Consider the following 25,634-nt stretch of genomic DNA (forward strand, 5'->3'; position numbering starts at 1 on the left):
AAACTCATAAAAAGCTTGTTGTATTGAGCAGTTTCAGAAAATTCAAGCTGAAGCCGTTTCATTTTAGGGGTCATTAATGTCTCTCTCTGTCTTACGTCTGAAATATGTTGTAAAACAGTGTGAACCAGGTGTCTTTTGGGGCAGTTAGAAAGGAGAAGTGACAACAGACAGATCTTAGGAATTGCAAGTGTTTATTATAGACATTTTCTAAACCTAACCTTAGCTTTAACCTCAGTAACCAGAAGGGACTCTGCGGGAATAATTTATTTAGCCTTTATCTTCGATAAAAGAAACATTATCAAGTAAATGCATTATTTGATATTTAAAAAAATAAAAAATAAAAGTCAAGGCGACTGGCAAAATGCTCTTATTATGCAAATGAAAAAACACACAGACAGAGACTGTCTTGTCTCCATGGTTTCATGGAACATTACATAGATTTACATTTATTTTGTGGAGATTACTAGCCTAACCATAACCACTACCCTAACCCTACACGTTTTTTCGTAGTCCCTCCCCTAAGATAATCATAGCCTATTTCCACCCAAATCCATCCCCCTTCACATACAAAGGTAGCAAAGTGTAAGTTGTTGGGGGGAACTCCTACAACTAGATTCATTTAACATAATATATAAATAAATATTTTTATAATAATAATAATAATAATACATTAATTAATTATTGGTAAATAATTCGGTACCACAGTAAAATAAGATTACACATATAAATGTTTATAAATGGTTTAAAATCTGTTTATTACATGGTTCTTAATTAGGTTGTACACTGTAATAGTAATTAATAATCAGTTTGAACACAGATAGTAAGGGCAACAGTTACCTTTTTGTTTTGTCTAAAACTTAAAGTGTCAGAAAACATTGAAAATTGAGAATAAGCTAAGAACTGAGAATGTAAAATTAATAATTTAGTATGTTAAGGTGCACATCACATTATCATCAGTGTCTAAAAAAATATCATATCTCTGGTTAATTATTTAAACGTTGTGGTTAAATGGTTAAACATTTTAATACATATAACAGACTAATAGAGAAGACAAAATAAGGTGAGTATTGTTACATATTAACATTAAATACAACAATGTGACTAATGGGAATGTAGTCACATATTCAGGTGGAAATGAGCAGTACAGTCTATGTAACCCCACATATTAACACATTACATGCCGTTATGTAGTTATTATAAAAAGACACTTTCACACTTACCTGACTTACTACAGTTGTGTATACATGAGCAGCGCCACTTTAATCCATCTGTAATAGTATATACATCCCCAGTATTGACATTGTTGTTGTATATTGTTAATTTGTAATTATATCTTTATGAGAGGCAATTAATATAAATGGAAATGGCGACCTCCTGCTTTTCTCATCTGTGTTTTCAACTTCTTGCAGTTAAACACTGCTCTTTTCTCTTATGCAGACACTGGTAATGCTATTAGTGCTGTAGTATTTTTGATATGTGTCTTATTTCACATTGTATAAAACAAGATCTTTAATTTGTGAAATAAATCTTTCCTTTGTGTTTCAGATATTATGTGTTTTTCCGTCAAATTGTTTGCGCGGTAAATCTCAACAAATAGCAAATAGCACCGTATCAGTTACGTAGCGCAGGCAACATCAGCTTCGATGTTGCTATAGCAATATCCCCACGCCTCCCACTCACTCTCGCTGCTCTTACGCCACCACCTCCAGCACCGACGCTTGTGATGGACAATCTGAATCTTTCAGTGAGTCATTTCAATCAACTCGGCTCACTAATAAGAATCGGTTCCTCGGTGGTTCTTTATTTTACGTTAATGCTTTATTTTTGTTTTTTATTTATCCCCCCATGTAAATAATAATAATAATAATAATAATAATGTATAAAACATAGTTATAAAAAGATTTTTATTGTAATTTTGATCTACCTCTCTTTAACAAAATATAATCATAATGGATCATGGCTGTTGTTAAAAGTTAGTTTCTAACATATGCGTTTGTATGGAAGCCCGTTTCCGCCAAATAATTAAAAAAAGGTACCATTTTTTATTTTTCATTAATATGCAAGATATTAATATCTCAATATTTTGAGATACTATCTCATTATTTTGAGATACTAAATCAATATATTAAGGTAGTATCTTATTATTTTGAGATACTAAGTCAATATGTCATTATTTTGTATTATTTTATATAAGTCAATATACTGAGATATAATCTATATACAATCTCAATATATTGACTTAGTATCTCAAAATATTGAGATAGCAAATTGCATATTAATGAAAAAATAATGTCATAACCAGATATTCCAGTGTGAGATATTTGAGAGCAGCTCCTTATTTTGGGTGGCACTTGTTTACTTTTATTACATGTACAGCACAGCCTTAGTTATGTACATGGGAAGACTAGACGATGGTCAAATTTTTCTCAGCCTTCCTCTCAAAGACATCTGTGAGGTAATGCACAAAGCAGGATTTTTTTTTTCAATTTAGCCAGGTAATTCCAGGTAACCAGGCTTCAAGGCAAGCCTGTCCAATAAAAGCTCCGGAGCTACTCAGAACTGTCTATTGGACAAAATTTAACTTTTCGTTTATCTGGCAGAGACTATATATGGCTGGAATATAAGGCCGTATTCCACAAAGCAGCACAACTAGCCAGAAAATATACAACGATTAACCATAACATTGATGAAGAAGAAGACCAACACATATTATGCTGCAATAGATGAGCTACGTCTCTTTACAGAGAAGGCAGGGTCAACACTGCTGTGTCTGATCCACTCGAACCAGTGCAACTACAGCATTGAGTGAACCAGGCATACAGAGTAACGCATGTAGAACCTGCTCCTGCACAGTGAAGCAGAGTGGACAGTGTGTGTAGAATCAAGGAGGTGGTCATGTTATGGCAGATTCGTTTATGCCTTAAATCAAATGTGTCCTGTAGTAATACCTGATCGCGTATCGGCCATCATTGTTTACATAAAAGAGCCGATTCAAAGAACCGACTCGTTCGCTCGAGTGCAACGCGGCGGTGGGGAAGATGGCGCTCATCCCTTCCCAAATTCTCAGAGTAGCGATACTCCTGTCCTACTTCTCCATCATCTGCAGTTACAAAGCCATAGACATGCCCGCGCACCAAACATACGGCGGCAGCTGGAAGTTTCTAACCTTCATAGACTTGGTGAGTAAATACCAGTGGCTCGGGTTCTGTTTACATGAGAATCTGCTTGCTCCCTGAATGATACACACGCACACACACAGGCCACACTGCACCCTCATTAAAAACAACCCCTAACCGAAGAGCTTCCAATATTCATAGCCTTCCATATTATTAAATGCGCGTCAAAGAAGGCAGGATTTATGGAGGACCAGCCTATCGATAATACATATTAGAAATATAAGAAATTTCACATGCTATGCAAACACAAAGTATTGGCTTTTTTTTATTATTATCGTGGCACTTAAAATCTCGGTTCTACGTGTTATCATGAATATTGTAATTAAGCCCCTATAGTAGCATGATAATATGATTAATTTGATAGCCTAATGATAATTAAGAAGAAAAATGAATGACTATTAATAACAGTTATGACATTCATAAAGTCATTAAGAAACTAATTAGAGGGCAGATTATGTGCTTATTTCTATTTGCTATTAAGTATTTTTTACATTAAGCATTGATTATATCCACAAGACAACAATTATGTATTTTGGCTTTAATATTGTTTTGAAATGATGACATATATATGATCAACAACATCTGGTAAATAATTTTTTTCAAAACAATTATTATCTGAAACAGCGTGGACACATCCTCCTTAATTTGATCCGGTGCAATGTTAATGTCTTTACTTGTCTGCTATAGACAGTAAAAATATCCTGTACTATTTACAGTAACTTCCTGGCTACCAGTAAAGTATTGTTAATATGCTGTACCATACTGTTATATTATAACAATACATCACAACATCATTGACCATACCTTAGGTTTACCGTTTAGATATTGTAGCTACAGCTGTACACACAACACCAGAAACCTACTGTTTCACTGACTTCATCTTTTATACACCATCGAATACAGACTAATATAATTCTCTCTATACATATTGTAGCAATATCTCCACTCAAAACCATAAATAACGTAATGATTTACCAACCCCTCATATATACACCAGCAAAACTGACCCAAATTTATCTTCACTCTAGAGATCCTGTAGCTAAAGCCCCACACATAACAGTAGCAACCTACTGATTAACTAACTCTGACTTATAAATACTGCATCTATAACAGATTTATGTCTTTCTCTATACATATTGTAGCTGTAGCTCCACCCACAACAACAAAAAACTCACAAATTTTCTCTATTAATAATGTAGCTATAGCTCCAACAATAGCAATGTTCAGATTTACAAATTCCATTTCTAAGAACCACTGAAGACATATAATCTAAACTACTCTCAGTATAATGTAGCTGTAGCTACACTCACATTAGCAACAATCTACAAATTCACTGACTCTACCTCTTATATAATCACCATCAATGACACACTCATCTACTTCACTCCAGATTGATGGTGTAGCTGTTGCTCCACCCAGAATAACAACCTATTGGTTCACTGATGGTTTATATATACTCTACATGATCAGAGACATATTAAAATGTTAATTCTACTCTATAGATACATTTACGCTTTACATTAAAGGCATTAAGCAGACACACTTATCCAGAGTGGTTTCAAAAATGCTTTATGTTTTTGGTTAAATTTTGTAGTCCAACTTACTTCACCTCTTCTAAAAACATCTTCAGTGACACACTCATTTGTTTCACATTGTAGATGCTGGAGTTATAGCTGCACCCATTCATCCATCCATCCATTCGTACATTCATCTGTTCACTCATTCATTCATATTCTGTAAATGCCTGATTAGGGTTTCTGGTCAGGAATCTACCCGGAAATATGGAGCGCAAGGGAAAAACATGCCTTGGACAGGGCACAAGTCCATCACAGAGCATCACTGATGTCTTACATATGCACATTATCAGAGACATTTTTCTGTTTTGTGGTCACTGTGTAAATTTTTTACAGAGCATTTTTAATTAATCATTCTTTAATGTGCATCTTTCTCACATTTACAGTGAAGGATATACCGTCATATATGCTCCACTGTATATATGTAGTCATATGCAAAAAGTTGAACATCTATGAAGAGTTTTTCTTTTCCTTCAGACAGTTGTGTTAGAAGACAGCAATAGCTTCACTCAACTGAGACAATCAAACTGATTGTTCACCCTGTATGTTCAGCACACTGGAGAGAGCAAGAGGGTCTTGAGAAAACCAAACAGAGCAGATAATATTCATTCTTACTGTTGCCAGTTTAAACTCAATGTGTCAGTGTGCCATATCAACCCCATAAAATTGCTTTCTACAGAGTACAGGTATTTACAAACTCCACCTCATATACGCCAGCAAAACTGACCTAAATTTAGCTTCACTCTGTAGATCCTGTAGTTAAGGACACATAACTGTAGCAATTTTATCATTAGATGTAGCAATGTAGCATTTTATTTATACAATATTTTATATATACAATAAATAATATGTTATTAAATATTAATGTGGTATTATTTAATAATAATACAGCATATTAATATTTTCCCAGTTTGTTTCCCAGTATTGTTATTGTTGATTACTTGTGTTTTCTACAGATGTGTATCAGTTTTCACTTTTGAAAACAACATAAACTTTCAAAGAGTTTAACCAGGGGTGCTTAAACTTTTGGACACCACTGTGTGTAGGTCATGTTAGGTTCCAATGCCCAGATGCATGTGTGCATAGACTACACATCATCTCGACTGGCGAGACTGATGTTTTGTCCGTCTATGAGCAAATGACTCATGTTTTCCACATAAACGGCTCGTTTTCTTCTCTTTTACAATGATTTTTAATAGAAATAGAACTGGATGCGCACCAGCAATAAACTTGTTTTCGTTTGTTCTTACTGGCACCGTTTGTTTCACAGCTTTGTGTGTAATCCTCAGGCTTTCTAGTTATTTGCTTGCATGCTTGTATAGAACACACACACTATATGTCCAAATATTCACTCCTTAGTGAATGCAGGGCAGAGAGGTTTAGTTGTATATAAATGGTATAAACTCCATAGAAATGAACAACACTGCAATGTATTATGAAAGTAGGAAATACAGCTAACAACACTTAACAAGCTACAATTGTCCAGACAATAAGCCTTGCCCCTAACAGAATCCAGGCCAAAATGTAATAAACTCACACTTAATACAGACTTTAAAAACATTAATTAATAAATATTTGTATTGCACACAAATAAATGTTAGCACATCAGCATCATTTCTTGACTTGTTTGTTGACTTGTTTCTGGAAATTGGTTAATATAATTATTGTCATTCATTTTTGATCAGTTGACACCTTTAAATCATGTAAATTCAACTTAAAAATTAGGATAAATTGGCTGCGAGCCTGACCTAGAAGAGGCATATGCGCTTACTGACTGACTTACTGACACCTAATGTTGAAATGCGCATGCTCGAGTAGGAACTGTTCATTCAGCCATATTTCACAGAGAGAACTTAAGGTGGCGCCACTACACCGTCTGTTGTTAGTTCAGCCGTATTTCACATCCCAGTTCGTGAACTAAATTTGGAACCATTCGGCAGTGACCAGAGGTCCTCTTTTCTCGGGACAAGTACTCTTTTTGGGGCCTAAAAATGCATGTTCAAGGTGTCAGAGAGTTGAGAGCTGAATTGGCAAACACTCGTGTCACTTCAGCGCTGTAGGTCCTCGAACAGAAATGTGTGAATGTTGTTGAGGTAATATTTATCACAGTCTCATCTTTATGTTTGGAGAATGTTTCTGTGACCCAGCCTTTTATTTTCTATTATATATTTAAGGAACAGAAAGTCATCTTTGTGTGCCTATAACGACACAAATATATGGACATATCTTACGGTTACTGACTTTTTGGATTATTAAAGCCAGAAAACCAGAGCGAGGTGTTACACAAAATAAATGATGCTGTGAATTTGGTAGAGCACCGTTTTATGAGTCGGACCCTTATAGAATTGTAAGTCAGTAATAAATATCTAAGTCCAGCGATGCCCTGTTCCTTTATCAAGTGTAGATTACTTGGTTGATAAAATGTTAAGGTGCTTGGAGACTTTCCATGACCATACACACACTGTCAGCAACTGACAAGATAAAATATTTTTATAATTTGTTATTATTGTAAAAAAAGACATTGATATGAAGCACTAAAACTTCTCCAGACATTCCAATGACAAGGTTTGCTAAGTATTTTGGGCTTCCCTGTTTTTGAAATGCCAGAAAAAACCTCTGTGACAATGGACATATGGCTAATGGTGGTCAGACTAAGCTTGCCTAGTTTCTCTTTTTAAAAGAGTAAATGCATTATGTCTTTGTCTTATTTGCATAGTGCCAAGGGTGACAAAGTCAGGAACAGATTCCTAAGAGCATTTACAAGAAACATATTGCTTATATTACAAAGAATTATTTTTTGTACATTTCAAAACTACATGAATATGGCCTGCAGCAAAATAGGCCTATACACCGATCTGCAGCAACTTTACGACCACCTCCTTGTCTCTACATTCACTGTCTATTCTGTCAGCTCCACTGAACATACAGAAGTACTTTGTAGTTCTATTATTACCCCCCCCCCCTTCACTCAATGGTTTTTCAATGGTCAGGAACCCCACCCCATAGGACTACCAATTAGCAGGTATTATTTGAAAGGTGGATCATTCTCAGCACTGCAGTGAAATTATTATGTAGGTGATATGTTAATGTGTGTTGTGTTGGTAGGAGTTGATCAGACAGCAGTACTTCTGGAGATTTTAAACACTGTGTCTACTCACTGTTCATTCCTACCTTGGTGGTCTACCTTGTAGATATAAAATCAGAGAGAGTAGCTCATCTGTTACTACAGAGTTTGGGTTGGTCGTCCTCTAGTCCTACATCAGTGGACACAGGATGCTGTTGGGTTGATCTTTTTGGTACTATTCTCAGTTCAGCAGTGACACTGAGGGCTTTAAAATCTCCAGCAGCCCTGCTGTGTCTGATCCAGTTGTACCAGTGCAACACACACTAATACACCACTACCATGTCGGTGTTACTATTATTGAAGAGCAGGATGAAAGGGGGCACACAAAGTATGCAGAGTAACAGCTGGGCCCCAGTTTGTGATTGTAGAACTACAAAGTGCTCCTGTATAGTCAGTGAAGCTGAGAGAATGGGCATTGAGTGTATAAACAAGAAGGTGATCATACTGTTATGGTTGATGAGTGTACATTGCCACAATGACAGCATTAGATGTGATGGTAGCCATTATTTTATTTTAGCACACAGTATTTTATTGTATCTATTTATTTATTTATCCTGCACAATTTCACCTAGATGTGTGCTACTTTTCAGCTTCCATTTTTCAGTCACTTTTCAGTTATAACATATCTGACATCTGGTTTGTCAGTGTCCCATCCATCATTACAGGAAAAACACAGCATTAAAATTGTTTGCCATCATTCTCTAAAGGTGCCCATATTGTATTTGAAATCTCTCTGAAACAATTGGGTCAACCCCAAGGAATAAAGCAGAAACTCTGTAAATATGATTTATTAAACTTTCTCATTTACATAATGATTTGATTATTGATTGTGACACCAGCAAGGGAGCTCTGACAAGCATCACTTTGCGCTTTGTTTCCTTTTGGAGCTTGCCCACTGTGTGGTAGCTTTTGCATAAACTGCTATTATTAGAACAGACAATAAAGGCCTGTTAGCACAGATTGTCTTCACTTGGCAGAAGATAGAGCTGTTTCTCGGACAAACAAATGCTTTTCCCATTGGGAACAAGGTGCATCCGTCTGCAGTATCCAGGGACATACAGTTTCTCAACACTACTGTCATATTCCTCAAAACCATTACTTACTTAGGGGTTGACTCACTCAATTCACGGTGATTTCCGCTGTTTATGTTTCGTTCCGGCCTCATACATTATTGACAATGGAGTTCAGATTTGGGTTTCCACACTCACAATGGGACACTTGAGGAGTGAAGCATTGAATTGAGCCATTGGTGTGACACATAAAGTGACTGCTCGCGTGTGTCCTGATGCTTTCGACAAAGAGATTAAGGCTGCCATAGTTTAATTAGCTGTGCAATACCTCTCAGTAATTCATTATAACCTGAAGAATAGATAAGGTTCTTTAATTCCTTTACGGAATAGTGTTTATGTAAAGTTTTGCATTGTGTCAAATTGAATAATCTTGCAATGAAGACCTAAATGTGAAATGTGTAGATATGAGTCTAGCCTCAGAATGGTTAAAGCAGGAAGCTTTGATTAAAACCAAATTGTGGTTTAACAGTAGGTAAGATTTGGTATTTTTGCTCATGGGCTCCCCCTATGGTTGTAAGAGGAAGGAAGTGGGTGGTTTCCTACCCTCCTCCATAAGTTACATAGTGCAGTTACATCTGTCCAGAAAAGCAACAACAGAGGCTCTGTTCTGCCTATTACAGATTAGTGGATCAACACACAAATTTTTCAAGCTGTAATTGTAAGGTAGAAAACTACAACGTACTGTTTCTTTAATATAGTTACTTTATGCATTTTAAGACAATGTTTTTAGAACCAGCATTAATATTTTGATTGTACAGCACAGCAGTCTGGGATGTATAGTCTGTCTATATTTTTAAATCTATTTTACCATTTATCATTTGAAATAGTGCAGTAAATAATCTTTCATTAGCTTTCAACGTATATTCATTTATGCAGTATATTCGTTGTCTGTAATCTCTAATACAGTTCAGGGTTGTGGTGTTTTTATGTATATGTTTGTGCTAATTGAACAGAATATGCACGTCCTTGTTACTGTAACCTGTAGCGTTATCTGTGTGTAAGTAAGTAACCTTTTGCAGGCTTTACATTAACTCCCTAAACATAACCTAGTCTAAAACTCTGTAATGTTACAAAATAATAATATTAATATTCACACGGTTTTGAGGCCAGGATCCTACCTGAGAAATAGCCCTACAGCAGAATACACTCTCTGACAGCTCCAGGTTTGAGGCAAGACTCAAGACATCTGAATGAGGCCAGGCATGGTTTTGCAGAAACAACCGTGGGCTTTCCTACAAAAGTCATAACTTTGATGGCAGCATATGTCTCTCCAAAACCACAATATACGGCAACACATTAGTGGTACCTTAACATCTATGAAAGTCACCAATGTTCACAAGTCATTTTTTGCAAGTCCAAGTCAAGTCTCAAATCTTTGAGCTCAAGTCCAAGTCAAGTCTCAAGTCTCTCATCACGAATTCAAGTCGAGTCTCAAGTCTCAATGAATGCCATCACAGATTGCACTTTGCATTGATAAGGGTCTAGGTGGTTCCTTTCATAGGCACAGATAACTCATTGTCCATTTTTCTTGAAGACAAGCTGAAAGAGGGACACATCTAGCCACAGCACATTTCCTCTGTGTTTTGACCCATCTGTGATGAGCATGAGAGTTTCTGCAATTTCCTCTGAAGGTTTGAAGGTCATGCACATTCAGCAGAGTCTATTCACATTGTTATATACAATAGATGGTGATATTTCAAAATGTAGAACAAACTGTATAGTTAAACAGTTTGACAATACTTTCAAAGTTTGGCAAAAACGTGCTTGAAAAGGCTAATAACAAGCAGTCACATGTCCTCCAGCCTCACTCTAAACACTGGTGTGCCACACAGCTATGTGCTGAGTCCTCTGCTCTTCTTTCTGTTCTCCCACACACTGTGTGCGTCTGCATAGCCCCAACATGATTGAGTTTGCAGATCACACCACAGTGGTTGGCCATATCAGCAACAATGATAAATTGTCCTACTGGGAGGACATACAGCACCTGACAGCTTGGTGTTCTTCCAACAACCTGTTCCTCAACACCAAGAAGATCAATGGGTTCAATGACTGATGAAGAGACTGGAAAAGGGCTATCATTGTTGCCCTATGTTGGAAATCAAACCCTAATCTGCCACATAGAGAGCAGAGATGTTACACACTATAAGATATCAGCTGTGTATTATGACTCCATGTCAGTTTTTACATATAGAATAATATATTCACACTATTTCAACACATTCCACCCAGCCTAGGCGCTTACTTGTGTAAAGGTGCGTCTACTAGTCCCAGATGTATTGTGTTCTGTCAGGCCTCAGAAGACATAATCAGCCAAACTGTTGGAGGGAGGAAAAGGGTGACATGGTGCTTTACTCCCTTTTTGCTATGCAGCATAGCGCCTACTCAGACATCTGCATGGTTCAGAACAAAGTATATTGCTCAGAGCTGTAAAAAGCTCTTCCTCCAAACATAAAAGTTGGCCTATAATTACCACTAGGGAAGATATGGTGACAGTAGATATTGCAATATTGGCTTTAGCATTACTGATGTTACCAAAGCCTTCAGTAGGTTAACATCCTCTAGCTAGTCATTAAATGTTTTGATATTTGATGTGACCAGCCCTAAATAATCACTAAACACTGGAAGCAAAGATATTCACATGATGTACCGACCAAACATACTGAGCATACACTATATTTACAAATTACTGGGACAAATAGGAGCATATTACTTCACAGAAGTTGAGGAAATTGAATTTTTTATAAGAAGTTGTCTGTTGCCACATTATAGTTAGTGATGGCAGCTGGTATTTTGGAATGTGTGGGAATTGATTTTGAAGTTTGTCAAAGGGGAAACAAAGAATTCAGAGGAAAGTGGCAATGGTGTTCAAATTTTAGCCAGGAGCACCAGGCAATAGGCAACAACATTGGCTTTAGATTTAGGCTTCTCTTCACACCTCTGAAATTACCTCATGGAGAATCTTTTTTGTGCTACCACAAAAGCTTTAGTGGCTTACTCTTTGCTATTTAATTAGGCAAATTCAACACATTTCACAGAGATTCGTGTCTCAGTCCACAAAATAATTGTGGTTGTTGCAAAACACAATATAGGCACTCTTAAGCTGGTAAATTGTTCTATGCATATTATATAGAGTCTGCAGTTCAAACCAATGAGTGGATGCAAAAGAGGAAAAACTGAAGAGGTTTTCATTTTTAGCCTGGCCAAAAGCAAAAGTCAAAAGAGAAAAAGGTGTGAAGAATTGAAGTATTTTTATTCTCTGTGTAAATGATGATACCCTGTGTGTGTGTGTGTGTGTGTGTGTGTGTGTGTGTGTGAGAGAGAGAGAGAGAGAGTGTGCACTTGTGGGTGTGTAGTAACAGTGTCCTGTGACAGGACACTCCTCACCTCAGCCCTCCAAAAGCAATTTGCCAACTGGGAAGATAATGAGGAATAAAAAATTAAACAGTGAATTAATGGGAATAAATGGCACACTTTTTTTGTGTACAGAGTTACTTCGAATGAGAAAAAGATCTTGAATAATGCACTGCCCTTGTAAAGTATTGCTGTGAAGATCTCAATGTGCTGATACAACTGCTGGCAATAGTTTAATTTCATTTCATTTCATTATCTGTAACCACTTTTCTAGTTCAGTGTCACGGTGGGTCCAGAGCCTACCTGGAATCATTGGACGCAAGGCTGGAGCACACCCTGGAGGGGGTGCCTGTCCTTCACAGGGCATTATGCAATAGTGCTTATATTAAATAAGTAATAATTTCCAAATTTCCTAATATGTTTGTGCTGTTTGCTGTAGAGGTTTATAAATTTATTTATGAATTTATATTTACTTGAAGGAAAAGTTGTGTAAATTATGTATGTCACTCTGCTGCTTTCCAGGGATTTGAATTTCTAGAAAATTACATCATCAATCACTGTTCCAAACAGTATCCTTTGGAATAGGATAATAGTGTGTCTTTTAGAATTTTCCATGACCTATTAACATTTATATATGCCCTGGACACAACAAAACAAAACAAAACACCAGCACGAAAAAGGTTTTTAAATAAAATATATTATTTAAAGTATAATTTTTACTGCACAAGCTGTGCAATAAACCACCCTGCATCCTACGAAGGAGGCGGTCTACGGAGGTCTGTCCTTCAAAGGCTAAACTGAAATAGGACAGTTTACGGCATATTACCTCTTTGACTGCTGTTACTGTAACTAAATGTTACAGTATGTGCCTTGAAGGCGGAGGCAGAAACTTTCATTTAATTGTTTTTCTCAATTTATTACAGCTGGAGATTAAAGTGCTTTATCATAGTGGATTTGACTGAAAAGATATCATAAATAAATAAATCATAATTTGAAACATATACAGCTTTTTTGATTGAATGTTCTCCTTCTGCATTTACTGTTTTAACATATTTGTGGCTCTATTTTGGTTAGTTTTTATAGTGATAATAATCAGAGCACACTTTCATTCTATTTTTTCACAAAAACCCAATGATGACAGCAAAACACACACAAACGAATGTGGACAAAATATGATTACAGATTAAATATGGCAAAATGAGAATGAAGAGGAAAGAGAAGCAAGTGCAAAAGAAACCAAAAACCAGAGCTCATGCTCCTTGCTCCTCACTCCTGGATCCTCACGCTGAACTGAGCTGTGGCTCTTTCTCATTTAAAGGAAAAGCGGCTGAATCGGGCTGTTATGAACAGGGCTGCATAGACAGTGGGGGAACACCGCTGTGTTGTTGATTCCTGTGCTATTTTGACTAAAGCATGTAACAGATATTTCATTATGACAGAGGTCAGGAAATGTAAACAGTAAGGGGAATCAGCTTGCTGCTTTAAATGGGACAAAATATTGTTGTAATTTCCTCTAACACTCCAGACTGAAGAGCAAGCTGACGTGATCAAACCTCATGACAAGGCAGGTCAAGACAAAGTCATACTGAGCACCACAATCAATTTTTATTGGTTTTATGAGGACAGACAAAGTAAAAATGGAGATATCATAGTTGAAATGTGATTGAAAATCATCCTCCCACATGAGTAAAATGTGGAAATGTGGCCCAAAATTGGATTGAACAGAAGCTGCATTTATTTAAATATATTTGTCTTTTTTTGTCTGGTAAAGAAACAGAAAGAAAGTTTGGAATCTTCAGAGTCTTTACTGCAAGCTGGATACAGTAAGAGGGTGTGGCAGGTGCGAACTTGCTGGAAGAGAGAGCGAGAGACCATGCAAAGGAGAGAGATGGGTGAAAAAACCAAAATGAAACTCAACATTGAAAGCATTGTCAACATTGTTTAATGTGGTATATAAAGGAAAAATAAGTATATGAAAATGGACAAAATAAGCCAAGATTCTTAGGGGCTAAAATATAATGAGTACAAACACTCTCAAACACAAACTTTCAACGTATAGGTTGAATAGCATTAGGGTAGTGAGTTAATTCAAATGAACAAATGCTGCTAAACAGAACAGAAAAACCCTGAACCTGTGAGAAGTGCTTTGCTTCTCTGTCTGTATTGCAGTGCCCAACTGGTATTCTGTAACCTCTCTGTCTAGGTTATCCAGGCAGTGTTCTTTGGAGTGTGTGTACTGACGGACCTCTCCAGCCTCTTGACGAAGGGCAGTGCCAGTGTGGAGCAGGAGAGACAGCTGAAGAAGCTGATTGGTTTGCGAGACTGGATGTTGGCTGTGCTGGCCTTTCCTGTTGGAGTCGTAAGTACCTTATACACATTCATTAACAGCTCATTCTAGCGATACAGCCATATGGAATTCATTGTTCTGTACCATAGTCAATATTTAAAGCAATGGTCAAGAAACAAACAATGTTGTCCACTACCCTCAATCATATTTTTGGAGTTGGTGTGTTCTCCCCGTGTCCGCGTGGGTTTCCTCCGGGTGCTCCGGTTTCCTCCCACAGTCCAAAAACACACGTTGCAGGTGGATTGGCGACTCGAAAGTGTCCGTAGGTGTGAGTGAATGTGTGTGTGTCTGTGTTGCCCTGTGAAGGACTGGCGTCCCCTCCAGGGTGTATTCCCGCCTTGCGCCCGATGATTCCAGGTAGGCTCTGGACCCCCTGCGACCCTAAGTTGGATAAGCGGTTACAGATAATGGATGGATATATCATGGATAAGATTGAGGCAGTGCAAGTTTTGATACAGTGGTGGATGTGATTATTTTAACAAATGCATTTATATACATATATAATAACTTAGAGGGACCACTTTAAAATAAAACTATACTTATAAATGTGGAGAAATGTCTATTACATGTTATCAATTATGTTGTAAACACAGTAACAGACATAAATAATTATTTGTAACACAGAGATAGAAAGTGCAACAGTGGCCTCTAATACTGTGTCTAAAATTGAAACTGTCAGCGAAAATACTAAAGTTACTAAAGTTACTTTTTTAAAGGTAAAAAAAGCTAAAAAAAAAACCTGAGAATGTGAATGTGAATTTAGTCATTTCACATGTTAAGGCTCACCATATTATCATCATTGTTTAAAAGGACATTCTATCAGTGGTTGATTAATTAAACTTGTTGATTAAACTGTTAGATGTATTAACAAATATGTGCTGAAGTTGACTGAAGGAGAGGACAAGAAAAGGTCAGTATCTGGCAATGTGATTTTAAACAGCCTAGATGGAGATGGGTTCAGTATAAACCTTTATAAGTGTAGTATTATTCTGAAAATGTATCATAATTTATGAGCCTTGTAGTTTTACAGCTACAAATACTACTCCTGCCCTCCAATTTGCTGCACTCTCAAATGTGCACGAAGTTTTTTCAAGTGAAATACACAACTTTAGTTATGAACAAATGTATTTATAATTTTTGTATTTTTTAATATTACATTTAAAATATAACATTTATAATAATATAACATTTAATATATATATAAATTTTAATATAACACATATCAATATATTTGTTTTGTACTAAATTGAATTAATATTGAATTTAATTTTAAGTTTCTTACAGTTGAATTCTCTAATCATTTTGTAAAGATTACTAGAGATTCCAGCTTATTTAATGAGAAGTGATTGTAGGTTTGACCAATAAAATTCTTGGTGCCTTTTTCATTTGTTGCTAATTTGAGCAAGAGCAGGGTAACATTTTGTGAGCATATACAGGGGTTAGACAATGAAACCGAAACACCTGTCATTTTAGTGTGGGAGGTTTCATGGCTAAATTGGCCCAGCCTGGTGGCCAATCTTCATTAATTTTGCACATTGCACCAGTAAGACCATGTGCATCCAATGGTTCAAACATTGTATCCTGAAGGTGGTGCCGTGTATCAGGACGACAATGCACCTATACACACAGCAAGACTGGTGAAAGATATGAAAGTCAGGAAACGTTTTCCTCTACCAGCATCATGTAGTGACCTGGCCACTATCCTGCAAGAAGAATGACTTAAAATTCCTCTGACCACTGTGCAGGACTTGTATATGTCATTCCCAAGACGAATTGAACCTGTATTGGCCGCAAAAGGAGGCCCTACACCATACTAATAAATTATTGTGGTCTAAAACCAGGTGTTTCAGTTTCATTGTCCAACCCCTGTATATGTTTTGCATGTGAACATATGAAATGCGTGAGTGCTAAAAAAGTTGGGACAGGGAACAAAACAATGGTAAAGTTATTTTATATTGTACGTGATTAAACCCCTAAATTTTGTCAAATTATTTTTATTTTAAGCTAAGAAACGTTATCCTTGAATTATTTCTTTGTTTGCCCAGGTGAACCCTTCCCCGTCTTTATTTCTGAAAGACACTGCCTCTTTGAGTGCTCTTTTTAAACCCAGTAATGTAACTGACCTATTGCCAGTTAACCACATTAATTATTTGTAACATTTCACAACTTTACCAGTATTTTGTTCCCTTTCCCAACTATTTTGGAATGTGTTGCTGTCATCAAATCCAAAACTGGCAAATATATATTTTTTAATGTAGAATATTTCCCATTTTCAGCTTTAGAAACATTGTCTTTGTTCTATTTTCAAATAATTATAGGGTTTATTTATAATTAATTATAGGGTGATTTGCACGTCGCTGGATATCACAAAATAAATAAAAAAATGCAAACATGCAAAGTCAAAAAATTGATTAAACACACATGCATTGAATCCCAAGGGCAACCCAGTTAAAGGTTGTTTTTTTGTAGGCTGTAGTGAGATAACAAATATCCCCCCAAGATGATGTCAAGCGTGGAGACTATAGAATTTACCATGTGCTAATCTGAGTCTCACTAATCCCGGTTTAGACAGGGCGAGAACGGTGCTGTGTTGTTTGATCCGTGGGGTTTTTTGTCCAAAGCATGTCACAGATGTTCCATTAAGATGCTGGGGAACTGTGTAAAAGGGCTATAATATGGCACCTTTAAAATACCATATGACACGCCCATACCATAGTCACTAGCATAATGCTAATGAAATAGTTTATGACACTATAGCAATACAGTGAATACGGTACATTGTCCAAGGTTTGCCCTTTCATTCCAGTTTACACCACTGACACTAAGATGCATGAAACCACACAGATCAACAAGAAAACAGAGGCAACTATTCAAATCTTACTTAAGGCCATCATCCAGTGGCTGAACAAGAAACAAACAGAGGACTGTGTAAAGTGCACATTAGATGCACCCAGGGAAATATTTTGGACCTGACCACACACTTGTCATTTGATTCATGACCTCCTAGAGGACTTTAAATTGTTATTCCAGCCATAAGGCATAATTGCACCATAAAGGGGGTGCAAATAAGAAGGAAAAGAAGTATTCATACTTGTATAAATAACCATGTGCCCTTGGGGGTTATTTTTAGGCCATTTAAAGCTCGAGTTGTGTAACACTTCAAATGTAAAACAGTGGGTTTTGGGGGATGGGGTTTTAGATGGAAAACTTCCACGTATTTCATGAGAACAGGCTGTTGCCGCATTCCTTTGACCTGTCCCGCTATATCTGGAGTTCTGCCGCAGCGCCACTTTGCATATGGTGAGTAGGGACATCAGCGCATATTGTCTTTAATGTACGGGGCCATTTGCTTTGCAAATGTACCAGTCATCTATCTGCTCTGGATGGCATGACACAGCACCAAGAAGGGCTTTAGAGCTCTGAGTGAGAGGAGGAAGCCCTGCTTGTTATTCTTGCTTTTATGAGCACAGTGTCCGTAATGATGATCAGATAATTACATGGAATATTTAAATCAAAGCTGCAGATGTCTCGCTGGGTTTGTACCTCAGCCAAGGTGCTTTAGTCTTGTTTGGCTGGATGAAGATGGGGCATATCTAGAGGGCAGGGTGACAGATTTAACAGTGTTGACCAAAGCTGGGACTAGTGGTGAGGACTAAGTTCAGTGTCCACAGCAGAAGTTAGTAAAAGTGTATAGTATCTATTAGAGATGACTATGATCCAATAATGTGAATCTAAATCAGACTGATAGTACAGCAAAATCCTGGATGTTGAAGTAAAACAAATATATAAAACAGATTTACTAACAAATCTGGACTGTTTTATGAATAGAAATGGATTGTTGATTATTTAACTGTGTACACAGCAAATGAAGCAACATGGCTGTCATATTATTGGTAGTAATATTGTGTTATAAAATTAATTTTTGCCTTTGGACAAACAGACAGCAAAATTGTAAATTGTGCTGAATTGTCCTGCAGCAAAATCCAATTTATGCCGTACATTTACAGTATAGGTACATGGAACATAACCTCACTGGGGGGGAAAGAGCCAGAGCTGGTGCGTGAGGTTGAGAGGTACCAGCTAGATATAGTTGGGCTCACCTCTACACAACAGTGTAGGCTCTGGAACCAAACTCCTCGATAGGGGTTGGTCTCTCTCCTACTCAGGAGTTGCACAGGGTGAGAGGCGCCGGGCGGGTGTGGGGATAAGTCCCCGGCTGGCGCCTGTACAGCTGGAGTTTGTCCCAGTAAACGAGAGGGTCGCCTCAATGCGGCTTCGGCTTGCAGAGAGGAAAACTGACTGTTGTGTGTGCGTATGCGCCGAACAGCAGCTCAGAGTATTCGGCCTTCTTGGAGGCAGTGACTGGAGTTCTAGAGGGGATTCCATGCACTGACTCTATTGTTTTACTGGGGGACTTCAACGCTCACGTTGGCAATGACTGGGAAACCTGGAGAGGAGTGATTGGGAGGAACGGACTGCCTGATCTAAACCCGAGTGGTGTGATGTTGTTGGACTTCTGTGCTAACTCCTTAACCCGAGAGACATGCCTCCTGTGCAGGAGGTAGGGCCAGAAGTGTCTGGGGGTTCAGATTCCATTTCCTTGGCTGAAGTCACTGAGGTGGTGAAAAAGCTTCGCAGTGGCAAAGCTCCAGGAGTGGATGAGATTTGCCCAGAGTTACTGAAGGCACTCGATACTGTGGGGCTGTCTTGGATAACACGCCTATACAATATCGCATGGACCTCGGGAACGGTGCCTTTGGATTGGCAAACTGGGGTGGTGGTTCCTATTTTCAAAAAAGGGGACCGGAGAAAGTGTGCCAATTATTGTGCCATTACACTTCTCAGCCTCCCGGGGAAAGTCTATGCCAAGGTGCTGGAAAGGAGAATCCGTCCGATAGTCGAACCTAGGATTTTGGAGGAACAATGCGGATTTCGTCCTGGCCGTGGAACTATGGACCAACTCTTTACTTTTGCACAGATGATTGTGGGGGGCGTGGGATATGACCGTGTTCCCCGAGAGATTCTGTGGGAGGTGCTCCAGGAGTATGGGGTGCCAGGGTCGCTCCGGCGAGCCGTACAGTCCTTGTACTCTCAGAGTTTGAGTTGTGTTCGCATCCTTGGTAGTAAGTCAGGCTTGTTCAGTTGGACTCCGTCAGGGCTGTGCCTTATCTCCACTCCTGTTCCTGATATTCATGGACAGGGTGGCGCGGCGTAGCCTGGGGCAGGAGGGCTTCCGTCGAGGAGCTCAGGAGCTCTTTTGCGGACGATGTTGTTCTTCTGGCTTCTTCGCACGGAGACCTCCAGCGTTTACTTGAGCAGTTTGCAGCCGAGCTTTCTCCGACGGGTCGCTGGGCGTACTCTCCATGATCAGGTGAGGAGCTCAGTGACTAGGGAGGAGCTCAGAGTAGAGTCGCTGCTCCTTCACATTGAGAGAAGTCAGCTGAGGTGGTTTGGGCATTTGATCAGGATGCCTCCAGGACGCCTCCCACTGGAGGTATACCAGGCACGTCCAACTAGAAGGAGGCCCCGGGTAGACCCAGGACACGCTGGAGGGATTATATCTCCCGGCTGTCTTGGGAACGCCTTGGGATCCCCCAGGAGGAATTGGTGGATGTTGCAAGGGACAGAGACGTCTGGGCTTCTTTGCCCTGTTGCCACCGTGACCCTGAAATGGAGAAGCGGAAAAGAAAATGATGATGATGATGATGATGATTTACAGTATATTTTTAAGTCCAGTGTGGAGAAGTGACAATGAACCACACTGGAGCTAGAAAAGATGTTATCATAATACTTTTTTCTATCTAGATCTATCTCGTTATGTATCACAGTTTAAACATTTTTAACAGACATCCTTCTAAAAATATGCAGATAGAATATAACAAATATTTATTAATATACAATATTTATATTGTGTTCTCCTCATGTCCCCATGTTTTATCCCACGGTCCAAAAACACGCGTTGGTAGGTGGATTGATGAGTGAATAGGTGTGAATGTGTGAGTGTGTGTCACCCTGTGAAGGACTGGCACCGTGTGTGTTCACAGCCCCTAGTGCACTAGTGTTTGTGTGTGTGTGTGTTTGTTCACTGCCACAAATGGGTTAAATACAGAAGACACCTTTCATTGTACATTGTACAATGACAAATAAATGCACATATAATTGAAAACTAGAACGGAATAAAACAAGGAAAAAAAACACCTTGTACAGCAGAAATTGCCCTCACGAACAGGTAAAAACTTTTTCACGAAGAAAAACCAACCTCACATTTGAAACGGATACTTGGCAGGTTTCTGTACTTGAGTTTTGATAGGAGGTAATCATACCTGATGCCACATTCCACATACCATTAAGCGTATATATATATGCATGCTATTGCGGTAAATGAAAGTGCAGACAAAATACACCCAGAACCCAATTACACACAGGGATGCATAAATACCATTTTTTCCCAACCGAACATGTGTTTTAGTACATGCGGATACCGATATTTACTTAGAATTAAGCAATCAGAAGCATTGTCTAATAGTGGGGTTATTAATTAAAACATTTTCATTTAATTAAAAACTTTATTGTTAATTTCTTGAACTGTCCATTTTTTATTTTGCATTTTTCCCACAGTACACCACCAATAACTTGAATTTCCCTCTGGGATCAATAAAATATCTATCTATCTATCTATCTGTCTATCTGTCTATCTGTCTATCTATCTATCTATCTATAAATTAGTAATGTTTGATGCAACAAGCTCTGGATATGCATTTGCACAATGTTGTGCATCTTTGGTAAGACAGTTTCCATAATATGATAATGGCTGAGAATTTTGTATTTGGGCTCTAACATATCAAGAAGGTACAGAAATCCTTGATTGTCGATGACGGAAAATGGGTGCTCATCAAGAACAATATTCTGGGTAAGAGATAGAGCTGTGCGATATGGTCAAAAATGTTATCATGATAATTTCTATATTTATTGATCTCAATATTTATCACAATATTAATATTTTGTCACACTATGACAAAGGACATCCATCTAAAAATGTAGACTGAATACACGAAATGTTCATTACTGTACAATATTAAAAGTTTTATTATCCAGACACAATGGTGTAGATTTGCTCTTTACATTGGTGTGACCTATGAATCTACCGCTAAGAGAACTGACAGTTGGCAGTTTGTTGTGCAGTTCATTTCCAAACCATAGCTAATGATGATTTTAGCCTGCTGTTATTCTTTGAAAAATAGCTCCCTAAGTCCACCTTTTTCTTTTTTGCTGTCATTCTCACGCGCCTTTGATACCCGTACTCGTTGCTTATGACTGGAAACTTTTCCAGTTTTGGTGCTGGTAACAACCAAGCTACAGAGACTCGTGACAGCAGGGAAAGGCACAGCCAATCACACTGGCCATATGTGTAAAGAATAGAGAATGTGATTTAACCCTTTCTGTACCTCTAGGTTAATAAGACGTTGACAGATCTTTGACAGGGATTGAATTATTGGTGGAGACAAATAAATAATCGCTGGATATTGGTGGGGACACATCACCTCCACATCACCTCCAGTCCATGTTAATGGACACACTTGTTCAGACATAACCAATACATGTGCACATGGTATGCACTCAAATTCACAAGGAAAGATTTCACTGTAATAATAACATAATTTTCCTACCACAAAAATGAATGATATCTATGTCTTGTGTAATGAAAACATTCTTGACACAAGACCTCAAGCATATAATGAAACAAAAGGAGTACAAAGATAGATTAAGAAGTTAAAATAATACATTACAAAAATAAATAAAAAATAAACACTCCTAAGTGCTGAACTGTAAACATAACACACTTAACCCATTAGAAGGCATGTTCATTCATTCACTGTAACCCTTATATAGTTCAGGGTCGCTGTGGGTCCAGAGCCTACCAGAGGAAAAATTCCGGACTTGGGAGTGTTTATATATTGGCTGTGTTTATTTAAGAGATGCAGCCTGATCTATGGCATCGGATCCAATCCAAAATTTGTGAGAAGAGAAAATAATTTAGTTTGAGGAAAAACCACATCTGGCAACAAGCAAATGGGAAAACATGTCCCGGGAAGAAAATACACTTTGAGTGAAGAAAAACCCATTTTGTTCGAGGACAGTGAAAACAGTGCCCCAAAATCAGATGATTTTTTAAAATCCTGAATAGTTCTGTATGTCAGATTTTTTTTTCACAAATTTCTTCATGTAAAGTAGTAGAGTGTTTGAACATTTTAGCATGGTATTTCAGGTCATCGTTTTTAGATTCATTTTTTAAAAAAGCCTAAGCCTAAATTCATGTTGATATCCATATAGATATGATGTGAAGTTTCAGTATTGGTAGTGTTATGGAAAACATAGTATAACCCAATTTAATATCAGTTGCTTGCACAGAAAAATATTTTTGTGTACTATACCAGGGCACCTGTAGCAGCTGGTAAACAGAGAATGCCAGACTTCTAGCTAGGGTTGTGAAAAACATCCTGCACCATGCAGGTATATTACCACCAACATCTTGCAAGACACTTGGCAGTACCCCACAGCCGGAGGCTCAACTTACCTTTGTACAATAGGGATCAGTAGCCTTGTTGCAAGTGTGGGCACACAAGCCTTATGTTAATAGGTTTATGGGTAACTGTAGCCTATGGTAGCTTCCATCACTGTGGTCATTTAAATATACGTCTCATTTCGGGTGCAGTTGGGTTCGGCTGGGTTCAGTCACGCTTAATCAGGTTCAGACACCATTTCTTAAAAGGTGGCAGGCCTGGAACACGTTTCCATTATTATAGCCTCTTGAACATTTCATTTGTTTGTCTATAAGTATTTGTGTGGTTTATTTTCAATATAATATATGACCTGTCCTGTGTAAAGAAGTAGACTTTTGAGACTTTTGACCTCTTAGGGTATTCATTGGCAGTTTATCTCCCTTTGTAGTAGCTAAAGACAAGATGCTGGAATATTCCTTTGTGGATTTGATGTCATTCAAACACAGAAGCCATAGAGAGTTCACTCTGATGTTGGATATTAACTCTGGATGACAATATAACTCCAGCTTGTCCCTGCGGTATTGAATGCTGCTCCATTACTTGAGAGAACACAGAGCCACTGCTCCACAACTTGAAGCTGGGTTGTTTATACCCCTCTTGCTAATACTTTGCACAGAGTATGGTAATACGATGGCCTTAAGCTCACGTGTAGCTGTTCCAGAGTATCCCATTTCATATGGTTCTTTTTCTGTGGAGATTATTCAAGTTGTGCCTGAGCACCTGAATGCCTGAATATGTGCAGAAGATGAGATTTAAAAAGCTATTTATCTGAGCTGTAAGTGTTTATTTGCTCAGATCCAGAACCAAACACATCGCCCCTAATATTAGAATAAACGCAAATAATATTATTACAGTGAGTAGTGATATTGTGTGTGTGGATGTGATGGTTTCACCCTTTCCAAACCTCTCCTCATAGTAGTGCAGTATTATTCCTAGTTATCATCCATACCTAGTTTTAGTGAGGTTTACACATTCCTCATTGATAAATCAAGTGCTGTTGGTTTAACAAATCCATATGAACAAGGAGAAATCCTGGAAACCAATTTTGTTCTTCACACTCACTCACAACACTACTATTTAGAAATTCATCTTCTTTCTTGAGTCATAACCAGTGCTATTCTTCATAAAGACTTCTGTGTGCAACATTAAATCTCTTCCTGAAACCCTAACCGGAGCAAATTAAGAGATTTGAATTAAAAAAATAATCATAACTACCCTGAGATATCTGAGATATTATTTAATAATAATAAAGTTAATTTAATAATAATAAGTTCCCTCTAGCCAGTGTGTCATGCATATCACAATATACATTTATCTCCTTCCCAAAAGGAAAAGCTTTTTAAATGTTATTTTTGTGATTAGAGCGGCATGGTGGCGCAGCAGGTAGTGTCGCAGTCACACAGCACCAGGGACCTGGAGGTTGTTGGTTCAAGTCCTGCTCTGGGTGTCTGTGAGGAGTTTGGTGTGTTCTCCCCCCGTCCGTGTGGGTTTTCTCCGGGTGCTCCAGTTTCCTCCCATGGTCCAAAAAACAAATGTTGGTAGGTGGATTGGCAACTAAAAAGTGTCTGTAGGTGTGAGTGAATGTCTGAGTGTGTGTGTGTTGCCCTGTGAAGGACTGGCGCCCCAGCGTATGTTGCTGCCTTGCACCCAATGATTCCAATGAATTGAATAAGTGGTTTCAGACAATGAATTAATTTTTGTAATTACCTTTTTTTAATTGATAGACAGCACTAATATAAATATAATTCCATTTTTTTTACAAAATTAAGTATCTTTTTAAAGATATTTTACAATTAAATATCCATTATTAAAAGCTTCACTTTTATGATGGGACAGTGCGATTAATCGCAGATAACTGTGTGATTGATTAGTTGATTTTTAATTTTTTTTAATTGATTTACAGTGCTAAATTGTATATAATTTTATACAAGAACCACCTGAGATAATATATTTTAAATTATAACAATTATATGCAAAGGTTCCTAAGACTGTCTAAGAGTACTGTACATTTATGGTGGGCAAATGTTGGAAAAACTACAAGCATTATATTATGAGATGATACTAAAACCTATTAAATCCTATTTTAAAGCTGGAATGTCCTTTAAATGCAGTGGTCATGGAGTATTTTCTTTAGCAGGTTTTAAAAGCGGTCATTGAGGTCATTTCAGCCAGAAACAGCAGATGGCTTTGGCCTGGTTGGGTAAGCAAGGAGGCCTCATTGCCCTCAATGTGGTTTTCTGCAAAGGGGGCCTGATGACATGGATAAAGTGTTGAGAGTGAGGGTGTGTAATGGGCAAAATCCAAATAAACCACCTGTCTGGCGGCAAGCTTATTTGATTGACCCACTCTGCCCCTCCAGAGGCAGCAGGCAGGTCGGCCATCCGTTCTTAAGGTGCTCAAGCAATCTCACTCAGTCCACATCAATGGCCCC

At 38.0% G+C, this 25,634-nt stretch overlaps 1 protein-coding gene across 3 annotated transcripts in view; it reads left to right on the forward strand.

The window, feature by feature from the left end:
- Nucleotides 1-3,008: 3,008 nt before the first annotated feature.
- aig1 (androgen-induced 1 (H. sapiens)) overlaps nucleotides 3,009-25,634 on the forward strand; it is a 77,873-nt gene continuing 55,247 nt past the window's right edge. For all 3 annotated transcript variants that reach the window (XR_010803881.1, XM_066676880.1, XM_066676881.1), the window contains exons 1-2: nucleotides 3,009-3,179; nucleotides 14,499-14,654. Coding sequence is in view for 2 of the 3 variants with exons in the window: in XM_066676880.1 (XP_066532977.1) it covers nucleotides 3,039-3,179; nucleotides 14,499-14,654 (297 nt within the window). In the remaining variant the exon portion in view is untranslated. The remainder of the gene's footprint in view (nucleotides 3,180-14,498; nucleotides 14,655-25,634) is intronic.

Source organism: Hoplias malabaricus, chromosome 7, assembly GCF_029633855.1.
Source record: "Hoplias malabaricus isolate fHopMal1 chromosome 7, fHopMal1.hap1, whole genome shotgun sequence".
In the NCBI taxonomy this organism is placed as follows: domain Eukaryota; kingdom Metazoa; phylum Chordata; class Actinopteri; order Characiformes; family Erythrinidae; genus Hoplias; species Hoplias malabaricus.